General features: G+C 35.9%; 1 protein-coding gene across 1 annotated transcript in view; it reads left to right on the forward strand.

Annotated features, from left to right (window-relative positions):
- The window catches only part of kalrna (kalirin RhoGEF kinase a), a 197354-nt gene that overhangs the window by 153022 nt on the left and 22350 nt on the right, over window positions 1–21982 (forward strand). Inside the window, exons 41-44 of the mRNA XM_030124714.1 lie at window positions 19198–19404; window positions 19570–19655; window positions 20908–21045; window positions 21628–21723. Of these exons, the coding sequence (XP_029980574.1) occupies window positions 19198–19404; window positions 19570–19655; window positions 20908–21045; window positions 21628–21723 (527 nt within the window). The remainder of the gene's footprint in view (window positions 1–19197; window positions 19405–19569; window positions 19656–20907; window positions 21046–21627; window positions 21724–21982) is intronic.

The following is a 21982-nucleotide window of genomic DNA, read 5'->3' on the forward strand; positions in this document are numbered from 1 at the left end:
CTTTGGCTGGGTTTTATTCACAAAAGATTAGAGCTGGATGACGGAACAGTAACTGTTTTAATATTATGATAGCCTTATTTATCACAATATGCATTTTATTTAGTTTTAGGGTGTATTTCTCCAGTAAAAAAAACAATCCTTTTTCTCACAATATACATTTTATTTAGTTTTAGGGTGTATTTCCTCATTTAAAAACCATCTGAAGTGTTGATTTTTATTAGAGCTGGATGATGGAACAGTAACTATTAACATGTTTTAAAATTATGATGGTATATTTTTTTCTCACAATATGCATTTTATTTAGTTTTAGGGTGTATTTCCTCAGTAAAATCTAATCTTTTTTCTCACAATATACATTTTTAGTTTTAGGGTGTATTTCCTCAGTAAAAAACATCTGAAGTATTGAGTTTTGTTGTTTTACTATTGTATTTTGATGCTGAATATTAAAGATTTTTGTTACAATAGTTTTTTACCCCCAGATTTGGTCTCTTTTTGTGGTTTTATTTTCTGTCCTCATTTTCATCATAAAGTTTGTTCACAGTTTTGAGATTTTGATTTTTTTTTTTTTTTTGACGAAATTTTTCTATATTAAAAAGTTTTCCTTTACTTATAATGGTTCATGACACCATGAGCTGTTGTGAAGGCACTGAGTCCAGCATTGTCTTTTTGAGAAATTTAGATTTTTGTTGATTTTTTTTTTTTTTTTTCCTTAAAATTTTTTGCTTTACTTACACTGGTCCATATTTTTTTTTGTTTGTAAATGATTACAGATATCAATAAAGTTACTATTGATCACTGATAGGAAGTCATGTATGGACTTTCATTTGGGTCCATGACCTTTGACCTTGAGTGACCGTGAAGGGTCACAATCAAGGTCACCAATGTCTGGATTTCAAGAATGTTCTCCAAAACTACTGGTCAGATTCATCTAAAATTTTATATGTATCTTCCTTGGGACAATGTCAACAAAGTTTGTCTACGGTTTTAAGAATTTTTGATTTTACAATTTTTGACACACTTTCTAAAATATAAAAAATGTGCCTTTACTTCTAATAGTCCGTATTTTGATTTGTTATAACATGTAAATGGTTATAGATATCAATATAGTTCCTACTGATCACTGATAGAAGTCATATAGGACTTTGACTGAATTAGTTGAGTTCTCCTCCAGTGACAGTACCACCCACTTCTGTTGTTAGATTGATCTGCATCCAGACCACAGGACTGGAACATAGAGACAGAACCTGACAACCTCACACATTCAACTGAGGACTGATTCTTGAAAGAACGTGATGCTGACATACAGGGACATTGGAACTATTTCTTTACTTCCTTTCTCAGTAAAAAAAAAAAAAAAACCCACATTGTTGGAATCCGAGTCTGTGCTCTGAAGCCTCACAGTAATTAACAATGACTCTGAGTGTTTCTGAGGGCGGGACAGAAACTCAACCACCGAGTCTGGGAAACAGAGTGGAGTACCGAGACTCCGCCCCCTCCTCCTCCTCCTCCCCCTGGTTCAGCCTTGTACTCCTCCACTCTGCTCAGTCTCAGCAGCGTGGACCTGAAGCTGTGGACCGACACTCCCCGTCTCAGTGTAATCGTAACTCGGGTGGAGGGAGGTGTGTGTGTCTGGTATGTGTGATGTGTGTGTGATTGAAGATGAAGCGAGGTCAGCGTTGCTGTGGATGGATCCTCGCTCGCTGCTGCTGCTGCTGCTGCTATAACGGAGCAGGTGGGTCACGGATGGTGTTCATGTGGATCTGATGATGAAGGGAAATGACCACAAACAGGCAGGATCGGACTTTTTCTGTTGTGTGGTTTCAGTTATAGCTGATTTGGAATGAAAATGAATCCCAAAAAAACAGGAAGTTATGTGTCACAGACAGACAGACGGACACATTCTGTCTTTGTTTCTATGAAGAATCAAATGTTGGATTGGGCAATCTGTTTTCCTGCAGTTCAGTTCAGTCAGCTGCACAGGGCGTGTGTGTGTGTGTGTGTGTGTGTGTGTGTGCGTGCGTGTGTGTGTGGTTTTGTGTTTGTGTGTTTCAGGGTGTGTTGCAGGTTATGACGGAGCTTCTACAACTAGTTCAGGATTTAGACTGAGTTCAGTGGAGTCATTTGGTTTCAGTTTGTCTGGGTTTTTTTTACACTCAAACACTGAGACATGATTAATGAAGGAAATGCCAGCGAATGACAGCAATCTGTAGTAGAATTAGACTCATTCATGAAGAACTGATATAAAGACTGAAAAATCCATTTTCCATTTGTTTGTGAATAGAATAGTCGAATAGAATAGAATAGAATAGAATAGAATAGAAACCATCCTCTCATTCAGTTCAGTTTATTCGATAAGTCAATAAGTCACTAAATTACATGGAAAAACTAAATAATATCAACTGAAAAGGTGTACGTAAGCAGTTCTTTAAGATTTTTTAATTTCTTTTTTTTTTTTTTTTTTTTTTTTTTTTTTTTTTTTTACTGTTTCGTAAATAGCCTTCCAGATATCTATAGAAAATAAAAATGAGTAAAAGTTCATCCAGGAGAGGCTTCACCACCTGAAAAATGATATGATACGACTTATTTATTAAAGGGAGGGTTTGTGGTGCAGGATTGGACTTGGAGGACGATGTGATCTGGTTCTGGTCCAGGTCTTAACTGAGTGATCCTGGTTCTGGTCTAGAGTCTCATGGTAGAAAGTGGAATTGACGATCTAGATGCTAGAACAACAGTGAGGGAGAACACTTTTCAATCAGTGATGCATAATAGAAGGTGGAGGTGGAGGTTTAGAGTCTTATCGTTCAACAGAATTTCAGAAACAAAAACTCAATTTCTAAGTGTTTTGTTCAACAAATTGTCATCATTCATCACCTTTTTGTAAACATTGTGAATTGCTTCACACATCCTCAGTTTCGTGTTAAAACTATTCCATCAGTTTGACCCTTTAACAGACGTACATCCACACTTCATATCTGAGATGTTAAGGATGTAGATTCATAAAGAGGGAAACTTTCTGTTTTAATTTTAATAATACAGATGTAGGTCATGTCTTTCATCAGAGGCCTGTACTGTCATCTTTTTCGTCTTTGTCTTCATTGTTGTCTTCTTCTTCGTCTGTCTTCTGTCATTTTGTTCATCCTGCTTCTTCTTCATCCTCTTCATCTTCTCCTTTATCTTTTTCTTCATTTTATTTTCCCCCCTTATCTTCTTCATCATCATTGTTATTGTTGCTCTTGTATTTTCGTGATCCTCTTTGTCGTTGTTTGTATTTTATGAGCAGTTGGCAGCAAACTTTAAGTCACATTTCCACCACCTACTGGACTGGAGTGTGGGACAGTAGATCATGGCAAAATAAAAATCATCCAATCGCTGAATTCTTCCACAAAGCAAACATCTGTGTATCCTCCATCATAACTCCATCGGCATTTTCAGACATTCTTAAATATGTCCTGAGAATAATTCCAAGTTTAAAAATGAGGACTGAGGAGTCAAAAAAATAGGTGAATGAGTTTAAAAAAGAAACTAGTAATAATGGCCCAACACAAAGTCAACAAATATGAACTTGACTTTGGACGGCTGTAATCACCTGTAATCCCACTCAGCATTGACGTCACAATGTATGAAATGGACTGAACATCCAGTATCCAATGATGAAGTTTCATCCTTGAGGAACAGAAACAAACATTAAATAGAAATGATCATTGAAGGGATCCCTGCTGATCAAATGTGTTGTGGATCAGTCCATATGAATCACAACTGAATGTCAAATTATTATTTGTACAGTTTAGCGGCTGATTTTTGGTCTCAGATATTTGTGGTTTTGACTTATTCGTAAATGACGTAACAAGACAAAGCATTAAGACAAAAATTATATTAAAAAGGCAACAATTTGAAAATTATGTCAAAAACAGACAAAATGTTGTAGAAAAAAAATTTAACAACTTGAAAATGCAACAAATCCAATAAATTACATTGAAAAAAACTGAAAACTGCAAAAAGAAGAAATAAAAGATGTTAATGTAAGAAAAAAAAAAAAAAAAACGATCTCAAGACACTGACATAAATCAGCTTTGGACAAAAATGTTGTAGAAACACTTAAAAATGCAAGAAATATAATCCAAAAAATTACATAAAAATTTTAAATATTAAAAAATAAATAACAGTAACAAAACAGCATAAAAAATGTTGAGTAAAATAATGGAATAAAATGAAACAAGATAAAAAGTACACAACAAATATAATGAATAGAAACCAACATACTTTGCAGTAAATGATGACTGAAGGGCTCCCTGCTGATCCAAACCATGAACTGTCTGATCTATGGACTCATCAACACTGAGTTGTGGGTTTTATCCAGGTTCATGTTTGCTCAGATCTCTGGTTCATTTCCAGTTTACACAACATTGACAGGTATTTAGCGTCTTTGTGCTTTGACTTGGTGTGTTTACTGTGTATGTACAGTTTGGATGCAGATCTCAAGCTAAAGGTTAACTCGCTTTGTGTGGAGGGACGCAGACTTTGACCTGAGTTTCACATCAGACTGATTTGCATGTAGTTGAACTGGTACGACTGGTTCAGATCTGCTCAGTGTGGTTTCACTGGTCAGGACACATTTATAGATCGACACATGGAATGGGTGATGGTAGACGTGTCTGTGATGTGTTACAGTAAATACAGTGGACGTCTGGAAAGGCTGGAAGTCAGGGTTAAGGTCAAAGTTAAGTCAAGTTACATTTTCAAAGCTGTGGCTGGGATGAAAAAACCCACAAAGTAATGTTTAACTCCAATGACGGAACAGAGAAACAAAGTTTACAAAGACAAAACCAAAGCAGCTACCAGGTAGTTTCACTGATGATTAATCCAACCATTATATCTCTATTAACTGGTCAATGAAATTTCATAAAGTAGTGGGAAAAAATGCAAAAAGAAGATGTAAAAAAAAACATGTAAAGTTCACAAAAAAATTTAACACAAAAATATTTTTAAAAAACTAGAAAAGCACTCTGAGAGCACAGACCTCTGCCAAGGCAGATCAGTGCCCCCCTCTCCCAATCACCACCAAAATGTAGTCATTTGTTCCTTTTGCCAGTATCAACATTTCCTGAAATTTTCATCCAAATCCATCCATAACTTTTTGAGTTATCTTGCACACGGACAGACAGACAGACAAACAGACAAATCAACGCTGGCAAAACAAAACCTCCTTGGCAGAGGTAATGAATAACAAAATAACATAAAAAATGTTAAGACAAAAATGCTGTAAAAAAGTAACAACTTGACATGAATGTTAAAAGTGTACTAACATAAAAATGTTAAGAAAAATTATGTAAAAAAAAAAGGTAACAGGACAAAAAAGATGCAACAAATGCTATGCAAAAAGAAGACATAAAACAAATGTTAATGTAAAAAAAAAAATAGAAATTAAAAAAAGTCACAAGATACAGACATAAAAAAGCTTTAGATAAAAATTATTTTATGTTTATTTAACTTTTATTTAACCAGGAAGTCCCTTGAGATGAAATCTCTTTTTCGAGGGAGACCTGACATCAGTACAAAAATGTTGTAGAAAGAAATGTAACAACTTGAAAATGCAACAAATATTATGCAAAAAATTACATGAAAAATGTGAAAACTATAATAAAAAAATTTAACAACACAACAAAAAAATGAGAATAGGAAAATCATGAAAAAAAAATTAACAAGATGAAAAGAACACAACAAATGTAATAAAAAGTTTTAAAAAGTACTCTGATATTCCATAAAAAATGTATCTGAAAAAACGGTTGCATTCTGCTGTTTCTAGTCAAAACAATTATTTAACGTAAAAAAAAAAGCAGCATTTTTACTTTAGGACATTAAAACTGTAAAGAGACGAAAACACTTCATTTGAAATTATTCAATGTCAAAACATGCTTGAATAAATTAAGTAAAATAATGAAATATTGCAACATTGTGTTTGATTTGACAATGAAGACAAACAAAAAAGTGAAATAATTATCACAGTATTAACTTGTAATTACTTTATATTCCAATAATTAATACTGTGTTCTTAAGAACAACAGTGATCTCTGTGTTATCAGGTTCTATGACATTTCTTAAAGTGTGTAAAGGAATTCTAAATATTTTCTGTCCTTGTTGGTGATGTGAATCGACTCTAGAATCGCTGTATTTCAGCCTGAACCTGCAGTCAGTCAGTCTTTTGTTATTTATTTCCACCAGTGGATGAACCGTCTGAAAAGGACAAAGCTCTTTGTTGTTGTTGTTATAATAATTGCTGGTTTTAAGCTGATATGCTCTCTCAGACATTCCCTTGTTCGTTCAGTGATGGAGTAATTGACAGTGTAAAGTGATGCTGCGTCCCGTCCATTACCCATAAAACCTGAGGATGGACAGGAAATGACAAACGCAGACTCTGTCAGAGCTGATAATGGACGGAGGCAGCGTTCGCCAAATCTATACACATCGAATCGCTCTGATCTGAACTGAGCTTAGTTTCATATTAGTGGCAGGTTTTCATTCTGCTGGAGCTGAAGATGAGGTTCTGGAGCCGGATTCACCAGATGAACATTTGAAACAGTGAACCAGGAAGCTGAAATTCAAGAAACATTTAATTTGTGGCTTTAGTTTCCCTATTTTGATTCCTGTATTTCCCATTATTTACCCAACTTCTGTAGCATTAACCCTTTTAAGACAATGCGTGTCATCGGTGACACATTTTGCATTCAAATTACTGTAACTCCTGAACTGTTCTTGGATTATTTCCGTCCGTGGATTATTTCTTAAGCCTTTACATCAGTAAAATGAGTTATTTGCATATTACTAGTAGTAATGTCCCTGTGTTGTCATTCCATAGATATGTAGTAATACTTTCTGGTTTGTTATGTAATGTTTATGATATATCGCTGTTGTCTGTAAATAGTAAAGCTTTATTCTGCTTCTGAAGCTGAAGTGTTGTTAAAACTGTAAATGCACACGGAACAGGAGTGGTTTTTAACACAACAATGTAGAATACAACAGCATTTAACTGTCAATACACAAGTCTGTACAATGGAATTTGAGGAAAAAAAGAAAACAAACACAACAATAGCAGTGAAACAATTCTGAATAAAAAACATTGAAAGACATTATGTAATAAATAGTCATCAAAGCAAATTAAAGTCTTTCTCATTGCACTTGAAACTGTAGATAAAGTGCAGTTATTCTTTTATCTGGATGAGCATATTATGCACACTTTGCACTTCATGTTATTAAAGGTCATTATTTTTTACAGTTGGCTTTAGGTCAGAATTCAAATGTTCATGTTTGAATGATATTTTAAAATTCTGACCCAGCCACTAAAATCAGCCCAATGTAAACAATGGAAATGTACTACCCTAACACCCTTCTACCAAGTGAGTAAAAAATGTGTATTGGCACATTTTAGCTCTTAACATTTGATCAAAACAAAAGTATATTATGTATGTATCTTTATTTAGGCGGGACAGTGCACATTAATGATCATATTTATACATTACATTTCAGTATAAACATATAAATATACCGGAGTTAGTGTCAGTGCTAATCAGTGTTAACCAAAATTAACCAATGTTGTTGATTATCATTGTAATATGCCAGGTTACAAAAATAAAATAAAAAACGAATCAATTTTTTATCTCGCATATTGGATAAAAAAAAAATTGGTTTCTGGTTTTACATTACATACATGGCATTTAAAGGGTTTAAAAAATGACATTTATCAAGTATTTAGTATTTTTGTTTATGGCTCAAGTTGATGAATTACAAAAAAAAAGTGGAAAAAGTTCAAAACAAACAGCATGAAAAACATTCTGATATTACTTCCCCACTGTGCAGATTACATACTTTCGGAGGCTAGAAGGACGTCTATGGGCGGGATAATGTGTTATGATAATATGTTTAAGTCTGTTTGCTCTTGTCTTTACGTTGGTATAAAGAAGAAAATCCATTTTGTTGTACCGAGTGTCGACAAAACCAAACTCTGCTTAATTCCTAATGTTTCTGGAGTTAAGCTGGTTTTATCTGTGACTTCCTTTGACCTTTGACCTCAGGGATCACTGGGTTTGTCGGCATCTGATTCAGTTAACTCTGCATCCACACTGTAAATCTAATCAGGCTTTACTCTATTAGTGTCAAACTCTCTCTTCTTCATAACTTCTCTACTGGGCTTCAGTTTTTGAGTGAATATTCATCTAATCTCTGGGTCAGTTTCTTTCCTCTTGGTAAACATGTGATGTGTCCAATCGTGATAATTAGTCAGTTACTGGGTTACAGTAAAGCTGTGGCTGCAAGTATTTGAGACATGAGAGAGAGGTATGAGAGGAATGTCATCTGTCCAGATTACTGTCTCTTCCTGTCATTGACAACAAGGCATGATGGGAGGAGAGCGGTAGAGTTAGTGTGTAAAATACTGAACCAGAAACTAACATTACATTTACACTGTCAGCAGCCGATCGTGTCTGAGCTGTTTTTCCTCTTTTGTGATTTACTTTTTAACCCCTGAAGAAATATTGTGAAAGTCTAACACGTTCTGAAACTTCAAAGAGCTGAATGAAGTGTAGATTCAGAGCTTTTTATGATCAGAGACTCTGTAAAGAATATGTTTAGTGGGTTGTAATGAACAGTCATTTTCTGTAGTAGTTATTCATCAACCAAACCCGTGTAGTTTATTCATTTGAACCAATAAACTGCTCTAAATTTTCAGGAAAGGGTAAAAAAAAAAAAGTGGTGGACAGATAAACCGTGATGTCATCCAGTGCTTTCTATCAATATGTGTGCTTTTTGGATCCAGAAGTGACCATATTTGGACATACTGTCTACTGATTGCACTTCTGGTTAGATGCTAAACTGCATTTCGTTACTTGTACTTGTACATGTGTAATGACAATAAAGTTGAATCTAATCTAATCAAAAGGGATGGACCTACAGGAGTCCAAGCTAATGCTAAGCACTAGTTGACTTGGTAACAGTGTAAACTTTATCAAATATTGCGCAATAAAGTCATTTTACATCGTTAGTAGAACATATTAATCACAAATACAGTGGATTTATCTGTCAAGACAAAATGTATTTACTAAATGAAAAGAAACTCCGATAGTTGGACTTGACCTGTCAATCAAAGCTCAACATGATGGATGTCAAAGCCTCGACTGGACCTGAGAGGAAATGTTTAAAATTGAACCAGGTCACTTATTAGAAGGTGAGAATCCATTTAGTCCTGGAAAAAAATATTGACTTTTATTGTTAGAGAGAACTTCAGTGTAAGTCTATGGGAGTCAGAGCTCCTTAGAGCAGCATCTAGTGGCTGTCAGTGATATTACAGTGACCATATTTGGACAAAGGGGCAGAGCTACAAGTATCCAAACTGATGCTAATCGCTAGTTGAATCGTGAAAGGATGATGTAACAAAGTCATTAGACAAAGAAAATGTGAAATTGGTGCTTATTTAATCTAATTACAATTATTTTAGATGCAAACTAAATACAGGTATCACAAAACTATGTCCTCTAAGGTTTTGTGGAATAGTATAATACATTATAACCACATAATTTTAATACTACAAAATTTTTTTGCACACTTATTTATATTTCTTTAATTATCGTATTGAGAATATAATGTCTGGTACATGTTGTTCAAGTTGCTGTTCTAATTGTGTTTTAATAGAGTGTTTTAATATATACACACACACACAAACACACACCTTTTTGTTTTTTCTCTTTGTTGTATTTATAATTTCTTTCCTGCTACCTTTTGTTGTACTTAAATGGAGCAACTGTAACAAACAAAAATATCCTCCTGGGAGGAAATAAGTAATTCTGATTCTGAAAAATGTACATTGTGCATTAAATTTACCTTCATAAATAAGAGTTATTCAACTCAAGGCAACTGTTTTATGTCCATGTGCTTCAAGACAAAGAACTGCAATTAAGATAGAAGATTTTCAATGATTTGGAGCTAAATTAATCACAGGATGTGAAAAATTACATTCTTAAAGCTGAAGCAGAGCGGTGTAAAACAGGGAGGATAGTGGCTTTGTCTTCACGTGGTCAGAGTCAGGGTTCATCTGATAAACGTCTGGGAGGTTATTCCAGGTCTGTGTTGTGATAATAAAATGCTGCTTCACCATCTTTCTGTTCTGTTGTCACTGATGGGACAGTCAGTAGGCCGGAGGTCGTCATAGTCAGCATGATGACAGCGTTAACAGATGATTAACAACTCATAGAAATGCACCTTAATTAAGTAAAATACACAGTTTCAATTGTAAAGTAGATCCACAAGCAGCAGAGGGCGGGGTTTATAGATATACCAGGAAGTCTGTCCGTTCGAAACTTTTGTCCATCTCATTTCTCGGACACTATTCACCTGATTCTGTTCAAATTGGATGCATGCTCTTTACTTTATTTCAATTTTGGGATTTTTTAAATACATTTTTCTAAATTTCAACTTAAATATTTTGTCCATCCCATTTCTCGGGACATTATTCACCCAATTCTTTTCCAGTTTCACACACGTTCTTTACATGTGCTTTTGTCTCAATTTTGGCATTTTAAAAAAATTTAAACATTTTTAAAAAGATTGAAAGTTAAGACTCAGCATTAATCCCTGAATAGACAGGGTATCAGTAAGTGGGAGGGACTGGGCAGGGGTATTAGTAAACTCTTCCTGCTTTTTCAGATTAGAAGATTAGATTATATTAAATAGATCATTATCGGCCCCTTGGGTGGAGCTCTTGGGAAATTGAGGTTCCAATAGCAGCACAACACAGAATGTACAGTATAAGAAATATTATGAGGAAATAGTACTACAACTACTATAACTATCAAAAAAACGAGCAGTTGCACATTGGAAAAATACTAGCGAAAACAACAAATAACAGATAAATAATAATAAAGTAGTAGTAATAATAATAAATAACTATGTTATGTTATAATATTATAATATGCCTCTTATGTCAATATATGTGTGTGTGTGTATATAAAGTGATAACAGTACTAGTAGTCGTACCAGCAATATGTAAGCATGTATTTACTGGTTCTTGTCAAACGTGACTTGTTCTCAGTGCAGGCAGAACAAGAGAGAACGTAAAAGAAAATGAGCAAATGTCTAAGGAAATCAGCTTTAACCATTGCTCATGTTGAAAAGGCTGTACTTTTCAGTTCAATTGGTAGAATTTCCTGTTTTGTGCTTCATTTTACTTGTAAAGTTTTGAGAGTTTTTAGCCGATGCTGTTAGTTTTTTTTTCTTTCATTGTGGTTCAGTGTTTGAGGCTCATTCAGTTTCATTCTGTAACTATACGTCACAAACTCGTCCATGAAAGACTCTATTGAAAAGAGGCTGAAACTCTACACACTGACGTCTCCTCTCTGAATACCTGACTTCCTGTTAGATCTTGTCCAGTAGCGGCTTTCTAAAACATCTACTGTGTTTTAAAGTAAAGGAATCCTCTGTTTGATGCAGGCCAGTGCCGAAGTATCTCCAGCCTGTGTGTGTGATTAAAGATAGTGAGTGATGTGGATTTTAACAGTAGACCGTCTGTGTTTCTTTGGGATGAAGAACAAAAGCGTCCTTGTCTGGTCTCACCTGACTTTGGCTGTCAGTACAGTGGACTACACTCACTATTCACTTTGCCACAAAGCGCTGCCATTGCTGCAAAACCCCCTTGTTTCATGTGTTGTTCTCGGACGAGCATGGAGCTTACAATGAATTCATGTTAGGACTCGACGACTGTTGGAACAGGAGATTTCAGTGTCAGGAAACAACATTTTTCAGCAATGCACCATACAGGAAAAAGTTTCGAATATTTGTAAAACGATGTTGTCAGGTCGGAAGTGTTATGTGTTAAAAATGTGCTGCGATGAGTAATATGGGTGTGAAGAGAAAAAAGAATGACAAGAACTACAAGAATTACACCTGGACCTTGACTTTATTCATGCCTGAGGCTGATGGCAACTTTACAGCAATGTACGACTAAGAGTGTTATGATAAGATGAGATGTTTTATTATTATTATCACATACAGGAGAAAGTGTGACAACAGCCAAGAATGACAGAAATATTGAACATGTTAAAAAAAAAAAGTTGCACAGCCATATATAGTACAAAGAACTATTTGACACCATTTAACATTCACATAATATATAGGAATAATGTTTTCTTTACATAATTTTAGACATTCTTAGTAAAGGTTTGACTTGTATTGAAAGTTTATACATATATATATATATATATATATGTGTGTGTGTGTGTGTGTGTGTGTGTGTATATATATTTAGTATGAGAAGGGGGATAAATGGCAAAAAAAACCTAAATATAAACACTAAAAACAACAGGATTAGCATTGCAGAGTTTTGCAATCCATGCATCTGCAATTGAAATAAATGTAGAGCAAAGATCAGTATCCTACTAAATAATAAAAATACTAAAATTAATACATAATTCTGAGCGATTTTGGAAATGAATATAGAATAATTTCAGCCTAATATGACCTGATCTGTTCAACTGGTGGTGTTGATTGTCCTCCAAACTGAATATATCAGTATTATATATCAAGATTAAATCATTAAATGTCAGTCAGGATCATGCCTTGGTGAAGTAGATCCAGTGTTGTAATATGTGAGGTTTTGCTTTTTCATCCATGAGCTCCAATAACCAACAGCAGCATCATGTCTACCTGCTGCATCACTTGTTTTTGGAGGAGGTGGGGGTTAAAGGTTTGGGGACGTGGCTACCACTGACGTCATACCCGTCAGCTGTGCGTCCTCCAGTTCTTAATGAGCTGGTGTGGTCAGCCGTCTGTCAGCACCCTCACCCACTAAACCTGGTTCTGCTGAAAGCCCACATCTGACCTTCGACGCTGCTCACTCGCTCTAATCCACACGACTGGGTTTGGTCAACACTCGAGGAGGCATCGTTGACATTGCTGACTGGCCCGAGGACAGGTGCGTTTCTGTAGGGAAAGAAAAGCTGCATTAGGAACATCAGAAATAAATCTACACCAGGGCCAATAATGGGTGACTGCTGTAACATGTAGTCTTACCATAAACAGAGGTCGCATTGAACGGCTGATATTTTAATGATTATTACTGAAGTCAAACGTGCTACAACAGTGTTTCCCAAACTGAGGGTCGGGACCTACAGAGAGTCACGGACCTGCTTTTATTTGGTCAACAGGATGAAATACAGTAATCCCACAATACTATGATATATTGGAGTAAAGGTGAACTCACTTTATTGTCCCTGCAGAGATATTCAGTCCCTGCATTTTAACCATCCTAAGACACACAGCACCTAGCATTAAACATTAGCATCAGCATATTAGGAGCTGCCATTGAAGGCACTCAGGGAAAATGAATTAAGTTCCCTGAATAAAATAGACGAGTGCTTTTACTTTCTTCTAAATATTAATAGAACTGAAGCCAAATGTGCTAGAGCTGTGGTTCCCAAACTGAGGGTCGGAACTAAAGTGGGTCATGGACCTGCTTTTATTCGGTCAACAGGATACAATACAACAATCTTATGATGTATTAGAGTAAATGGTTTACTCTAAGCTTTATTATCCCTGTAGGGAAATTCAGTCTGCCTTTACCACACCACCTAGCATTAGCAGTTAGCATTAGCACATTAGGCACAGTGAGCTACCATTGAGTGTGCTCTAGGACCAATTCCAGTTCTTAATCAATAATGTTTTCATGGAGAATTAACCTTTGTGAAGTGGTCAATTAGTAGAAAAAAGTGACGAAATAATTCATATTGTAGGATTTTAAAGTCATGCTAAAATGTTAGCATTAGCGCTTAACACACAAGAAGCAGTGACCTGAGACTGAAGGCAGTTGGGGAACATGAAGTAACATCCCTGAATAACATAGAAGAAAGTGCTTTTACTTTCTTTAAAATATTAATAGTACTGTTTTTTAAGAGACGTATATGAAACATGAATGTACAAAGCTAGTTGTGTCATCATTGATGTCATTTAGGATCTAATAGAAGAAGGATCTTGGAGTTTCTTTCTGACATAATGTTGACTTTGTGAATTTGTCTGTTATTCAGGTATTTTTTTAAGCAACTTGTACAAATGAGACAAAGTACTATGTAATATATAGGTCAATTGTGTTAGAAATGGAATAATCAGTAAAAATGTGTTTGTGATGGGTTTTTGTAAGTGTGTCACAGGAAGATGCCAAATTTCTCTCAGGACTCAAAGGTGTACCATATAGTGTACCATATACATCCTATGAAGTTACCAGTATTTCCACTTAATATTTCTCTGAATGCTTTGTATACGTTTACAACTACAGGCTGTTACATAATCTCTGAAACTGTGATTGTGACGAGTTGTCGAGACCATGTGAGTTACTGTCTGAAAAAGCAGAAACTGTGTGAGTCAGAATTATTTCAGTTACAGTGTGACTTCAATGAGTCCAGTAACATGAAAACTATTTTTTTGTTATTATTATTGTGCACCTCGTTTGCCCTTTTCAGTAGTACTTAATATTCTCTTACTCACTTTGTATCACTGACCCATAGGACTTAAAGGTGGAAGGTGAAACATCTGTGGCTTGTGTTTGGAAACAGCTTTTTCAACCTCTGCCTCCTCTCAGATCAGAACACACGGATGACTGTGGCTGAATCTGCAGGAAAATAAGATGTGAAATAGAAAACTATTCTAAATGTTTTAAATCACACCCAAACATACTTACACCTTTATAAAACAAACTCTCCTGAAGTGTCATTGGGTAAACTTTGCCCAGACTTGTTTCTCACACATAACTTTACAACACTATGACTATTGCAGCAAAAGAGAAGAGCATAATGATCCATAATTGTTTTTATTTTGTTGTAACTGTGCAAGCTGCAAGACGTGGTTACTGATTGGCTTAAGTTACAAAATCACTGTACATAGGTCGACGCCCAGAGACACCACAAAACAAGACTAAAATAAAAGGGTTTCTGCAGGTAAATCCAAAACCACTCACCGACAAAGGCTCAGAAGTGAGGACAGTGTTTATGCATCAGTGTCTGAAGCACATGTGACATATTTTGCCTTAAATGTCTAACAACTCAACACACGCATGAATCCAGAAAATTACATGAGTGTAGACCACATGATCACCATTACACTTTTTTATGCCCACTACTGATAATCTCTTCAGGGAAATTCAGCATCTTACCCCTTCCTGTGCTCTTTAGATTTCAGTCTCGTGTGGTTTTGTATCAAGAGTTTGTATCCAGGAGAGAAAAAAACAGTAACACTCAGTGACCTTGGTTGCTGGTTTCATCAGAGTTTTATCTGTACCACTGTGCTGACACGCTCAGATAACACCTACAGCAGCAGCTACTACACAGTGTAAATAAGGCCTTTGGACGGTGGTTTAATAATGGAGTTTGGATAAATATAAGTGAAGTAAAACCCAACCTGTGGAGCAGGAAAAATTCCACAGAGCGAGTTGGTTCTGATTAACATTGATCTGCCTATACTTAAATTTTTTTAATGTATCTTCCTTGGGACAATGTCTATAAAGTTTGTTCACAGTTTTGAGAAAAAATTTGATTTTTGAATTTTTGCTGAATTTTTGAAATATTAAACATGTGCCTTTACTTCTAATGGTTCATATTTTGATGGTTTATAACATGTAAATGGTTAGAGATATCAGTATAGTTACTATTGAGCACTGATAGAAAGTCATATATGGACTTTCTTTTGGGTCCATGACCTTTGACCTTGAGTGGCCTTGAGGGGTCAAACACAAGGTCACCAATGTCTGCGTTTCAGCAATCTTCTCCAAAACTACTGGTCAGATTCATTTTTTAAAATTTATGGATCTTCCTTGGGACAATGTCTACACAGTTTGTCTGCATTTTTGAGAAATTTGGATATTTACATTTTTGATGAATTTTTGAAATATAAAAAAATTGCCTGTACGTGTAATGGTTCATATTTTCATGGCTTATAACATGTAAATGATTACAGATATCAATATAGTTCCTATTGATCTCTGATGGGAAGTCCTATATGGACTTTGATTGAATTAGTTGAGTTCTCCTCCAGTGAAAGTACCACCCATTTCTATTGTTAAATTGATCTCCTGCATCCAGACCACAGGACTCTAACAGAGACAGAACCTGACAACCTCACACATTCAACTTGGCATTGATTCTGGGTAGAACATTGGTCCTATTTTTCTGAGAACAATGACACAAAAAGTTTCCATTCACTGTTTAACTGGAATGACAATTCGATGACAATGTTGAGGTCAGGCTGGATTTGCTGAGTCCGACCTCAGGGGCGTTCCAGTTGAATTTTCCAACTGGGAAGTCGGAAATTCCAACTTCCCAGTTCAGAAAGACCACACCATTAATCCCCATCGAGTTCACACCTCCTTCTGGGTCGACTGTAGATCCAGTTCATCTTCACACGTGTTTGTCGAACCTACAGAAAACACACTTAAAATCAGACTTTAACTCAGATAAACATGTCTGTAATGAATTTAAAAGGGTAAACGGGGAAAAAAATCCTGCCAGTTTTTGTAGAGTAGAACAACAGGCTGTTCACCTCTGACCTTTTCATTTCCTGTCTGAAACCACCGTGTGTAGCTCCCAGCAGTGTAGAGGGCAGCTGATCCACCACACTCCCCACACATGACGCCAATTTACTATTCACACAGTCGCTTCATACACAGACGAGGCAGAAATGATCTCAGAAATGATGAAAAATGTAGGAATCATAAAAAAAACATCGGAATCACATTCATGAAAACCCTTGAAATAAAGTCAATTAAAGGCTTGCTCAAACAGGAAGATGATCTAAAGATGTAAAAACCCAGACTCCATTATCAGTACTCAGTACCCAAGCAGTCACAAGGAAGGCCAACCTCATCACAGCACATTCCACTCACCCACTGGACAACTCCTTTCAGCTTCTACCATCAGGTCAACGCTATAAAGACCCCCTGTCCAAGAAGAACACTTCACACAATTCTTTTATCCCCACTACCTAAACATTCAAACAAACAATAGTTCATAAATGATATCCAGCACATGCACTTTACCATGTTGCACATTTTTAGAGTTTTACTTGAACTCTGTATAAATTATTTATGTCTCAGTATTCTTTTATCTTACCAGGTTTTTAAGAATTGTGTGTTTAGATGTTGTGTTTGTTTGTTGCATGAGTGACGTATAAGATTATTTTCTCTCAGGAAAGACAATAATCCTTTTCTGATTCTGGTATTATGGTGAAAAAGGCTTCTGTTGTTTTACCATAAAGCACACAAATACATTAAAGCCACAATGATTAAAATATATTTCACTGAAACTGAAACCTGAAGTGTACCAACAGTAGAACCTGTACAGAAATATACATGTAGAAATGTTTACACCTGTCAGTGAACGAGTTAAAATAAGTATGACTTCAAATATTGCTTTAGCCCATATTCCTTTATCTGTCCAGTCTTTATATAATAAAGATTTACTCTTTTATACAGTACCATATTTCCTCAAATAGTGTATCAGAGGTAAGAGTTGGGCCTTTATTTCTAATTTTCTTTATTTTACCAGTAGAAATCTTCCCTTTTAGTACAAATTCTCATGGTTGCAATGTTAAAATCACTATAATGTGATTTTCTATTATTGAAACATTTGCTCAACTGTTGAAAAATAAAAGTCCTGTAGCATTTCAGTGAAGAGAATCTACCAGAGTTTTTATTGTGTAAATGTCTCCTTCCTGTGGTGTTTGTAAGTTTCTACGAATAGCATTTAACTGAAAAACACACACACCTGCAGTGAACGAAAAGCAGTAACACTTTACAATTATATTGTTAATGTTGTATTATATTAAACTTGTGATTAACTGGTAATATTGTAAATATAGGATGCTTTTTTAATCCAAATAGAAACATTATGGGAACATTATGGAACATTATGTTTATGAAGCAAAAAGTGATAACTGTATTTAATTATCTGGTACTTTAAGGTTGAAATCCAACCTGAAATGTAATTAATTCTGAAAAAGTTGTGATTTTAAAATGCACCATAAATAATTTTTTATATTTTACTGCATTTATGCCTTCCATAACCACTATTCTCATAGAGATTTTACCTCAGAAATTAGACAGAATCATCATTTTGTAGCACTTTTAACTTCATTAATATAAAAATTTGGCGAAAAACAATAACACTTCAGGATTATATAGCTGATGTTGCATTATATTAAACTCTTGATTAACTGGTAATATAGCAAATATAGGATGCTGTTTTAATCCACAAAGAAACATTATGTGGAGTAAAATTATGTTAAGTGATACTGGCATGTGGTACGTAAAGGTTGAAATCACGCCTTAAAGTAAATTTTTCTACGCTAACACCAAATGTAACCATTATTATAGAGATTTAACCACAGAAATGAGACAGAATCATTCTCCCTTTGGTTGAAGTGGTTCAATGAGTTCAACGTTTCCTAAACCTTGACCTAATCTTAGTCGAACACCATATCTGAGCACTGTTTGATGACATTTATTTCCTGTTTCCTATAGAAGTGTTTCAGATGCATATCTGTCTGCATTCTGTAGCCGTTTCAGTAAAAACATGTGAACTAGTTTTCAGACGTTACATCAGTTGAGGTATTTTTGACTGGAGAGCAGCTGCTAAACCAGTGTTTTTTTATTTATGAACAGAAGGACTCATCTGGACTCACACTGTCGTTCATCCAAACATGATGCTGTTGTGTCTGAAAGTAGTTTCTAAAAACACATGAGGCCAAATGGAACGAAATAAACAAGCAAAACACTGGAAATCTGCACTTTATTTATGCCCAGTCAAAACACAGTGAATCTCTAATGAGTCACAGATTATGAAACTGTCAGTGAAATCTATTATAATATTATAAAATCTTAAAAAGTGCATTAGAATTTATATCATATTTCGTACAATTCTAATTTCATAATACAGATTACACTAGTATGTTGAGGCCGTTTTAGATCAAATTTTTAAAAATTCAAGCAGGAAGTTATGATTTGGACTCTTATTATAGGTATATTTATATTTGAGAATCTAGGTTAAAGGTTAACTCACTTTGTTATCTTCATGGGGAAATTCAGGCAGTAAATTACTTGAAAAAAGGTGACAGTGTTTTGTGTTGTATCACCATCTGGAGGCCGATTTGACCTAAACCAAACCCGTTCTCTTTCAGAAAACTACCATGTGGGTGGTTCTGATGGGAAGACAGAGTCGGTGGCAAACCTCCAGCCCCAAGCCTCCCTCAGCTCCCTTCAGTCCAGCTCCCCTGGACCCAAACGGTCCGGAAACACCCTGAGGAAATGGTTGACCAGCCCTGTCCGCCGCCTTAGCCACGGCAGCTCCGTCAAGAAACTGCCCAACAATAAGCAGAAGAAGACAGGTAAGACCATCAGACCATAAACGACAGAACCACTAGAATACAGCAAATCAGTCCGAACTGGAACGGACTGTGTTTTAGTATGTGTAAATATCTAATATCTGTAGTGGAGTTACGAAGTATGAAGCTGAAGTGCTTTTCTTGTGTGGTGTTTCTTCCTTGGACCAGGACCAGGAAGTGGGCGGGAGGAGAGCAGGAAGAGCATCGACCTGGGTCAGCCTGACCTGGCGCTTCATGATGACATCATCGACGAGGTGAGGGGTCGGTCCGTAAAATGGTAACAGGGTTAAAAGAATCGATGGGATGGAGATGAGTCACTGTGGTAATACAGTGAAATATCACTGATTAATAAAAGTAGAATACGTCTTATCTTTTCACATTTAAATCACAGGAAGAAAAAAATAAGGAAAATGAATAAGGAATAAAAAAGGAACTATTCTATTCATTTTGATTAGATTTTTTAAAAATCTACCAACTAAATCCCTAAAGACGACAGCTTAAGAAATGATAAAAAAAAAACCCAAAACAAACAAAGTAGTGAAAAACTGATTAACAAAATGAATAAAAATGAACAAAATGGACAGAAGTGGACTAAAATGTCCAAAATTAGTAGGTTAATGGATAAACCCAACAACAAAAGAACAAAAGCAAAAAAAGTATAATATATACGGAATGATCATAAAATCTATTTAAAAATAAACAAAATACATAAAACCAAACAAAATGTAAAAATAACCATAAAATGAATGCAAATTACCAAAATAATTTAAACTGACAAAAATGATCAAAAAATCGAAATAATTAATAAAATTAACACTATAATATTCAAGATAATCAAAAAACATCAAATGAGCAAAAATATGCAAAATAATCACTAAAATTGATGAAAATGAACAAAATGATCCAAAATAGAACAATATTTACAAAATGATCATAAAATGGAAAAAAATGAAGAAAAAAAAAATCAGGAAAATGAACAAAATAATTATCACAACCAATCCAACTAAAATTTAAATGATCCGCAAAATGAACAGAATCTGACATGACAGTCCAAATGAATATTAAAGGAGAGGATGATGGTGTTGGATTGTCTGGTGCAGGTTTTATTTAACAGTAGAACAGACTGCAGCGTAGTTCCATAGTTAAAGACCGTCGACGTGTTGTTAATCTGTCAAACACTGGATTTATTTACATCCATAAAGATTTATGAAACAATAAAACATTTGCGGTTCCTCTTTCCAGGTTCCAGGTCTCTGTCTGGAACCAGATCCTGATCCTGGTCTAATGTGGTCCAGGACGAGGACTGAGGATCGAAACACTGTAGATTTCCCAGAATTCAATAGTTCGACTCTCTGTAACCTTTAGTGAAATCAGAAACACAACAGATCAACCACTGACACTGGTTTAATCTACATGGTGATTCCATGTTGTATCCATGGTGATTCCATGTTGTATCCATGGTGATTCCATCTCATGGTCCATGTCATCCTGTCTTCATGTCTTCAGAGGCCCTTCAGTAAAGACAGCCTATCCAAGGCGTCGGGGATGCAGAGCGGCGGTGAGGAGGAACAAGACGAGGAGGCCCACACTCCACTGCCTCCCCCCATGGAGATCATCAAGGACACCCCCGCCCAGGACGACAAGGTGGGTCTGGACAGGACGGGTTTATCCAGATCTCTATGTTCTAGAGTCGTAGTCTGGACAGTGTTTCCTGATCTGTAGCTCTGACCTCTAAATCTAACTCTGACTGTGCTTTCTCCTCCTCCTCCTCCTTGCCCTAACATGATTCTGCTTTGCACCCCCCCCCCCCCCAATTCCTTCCTCTCTTCCTCCTCCCCTTCCTCTCTCCTCTTCTTCCATTCGCCTCCTCTTCTCCTCTCCTTCCTCCTCTTCCTCCTCCTTTCTTCTCCTCCTCTTCCTCTCTCTCTACCTCCTCCTCCTTTCTCCTCCTCCTCCCTTCTCCTCCTCCTCTTCCTCTCTCTCCTCCTCCTCTTCCTCCTCCTTCTTTTTCTCCTCCTCCTCTACCTCCTCCTTTTCCTCTCTCTCCACCACCTCCTCCTCTCTCCACCTCCTTCTTTTCCTCTCTCCACCTCCTCCTCCTCTCTCCATCACCACCTCCTCTTCCTCCTCCTTCTTTTTCTCATCCTCTCTCTCCTCCTTTTCCTCTCTCTCCACCTCCTCCTCTCTCCTCCTCCTCCTCTTCTCTCTCCTCTCTCTCCTCCTCAGTCCTCCTCCTTGCTAACATCCCTCCAGTCCTCCTCTGATGTTCCCAGTGCTGCAGAACTCGTTAGTGCTATAGAGAAACTGGTTAAAACAAAGATGGTGAGTTTGTAATAAATGAGTAAAACATGTTGGCGTCAGTGTCGACGCTTCATGTTTTTATTATTGTTATTTTATTAAATATTTTATCTCCTGCATGTCTAGTAAATTCATGTGTTGTGTTAGTGCCTGTATTTGTGTGTCATATAATTATTGTTCATATGTACATGTTTTTATGTGTTTATTATGAATATTTACATGCACATCAATGTGATTAATGTGAAAATGTTACTAATTTTAACAGTTGAATTAATTCATAATA

Source organism: Sphaeramia orbicularis, chromosome 21 (assembly GCF_902148855.1).
Source record: "Sphaeramia orbicularis chromosome 21, fSphaOr1.1, whole genome shotgun sequence".
NCBI classification, from domain to species: Eukaryota; Metazoa; Chordata; class Actinopteri; order Kurtiformes; family Apogonidae; genus Sphaeramia; species Sphaeramia orbicularis.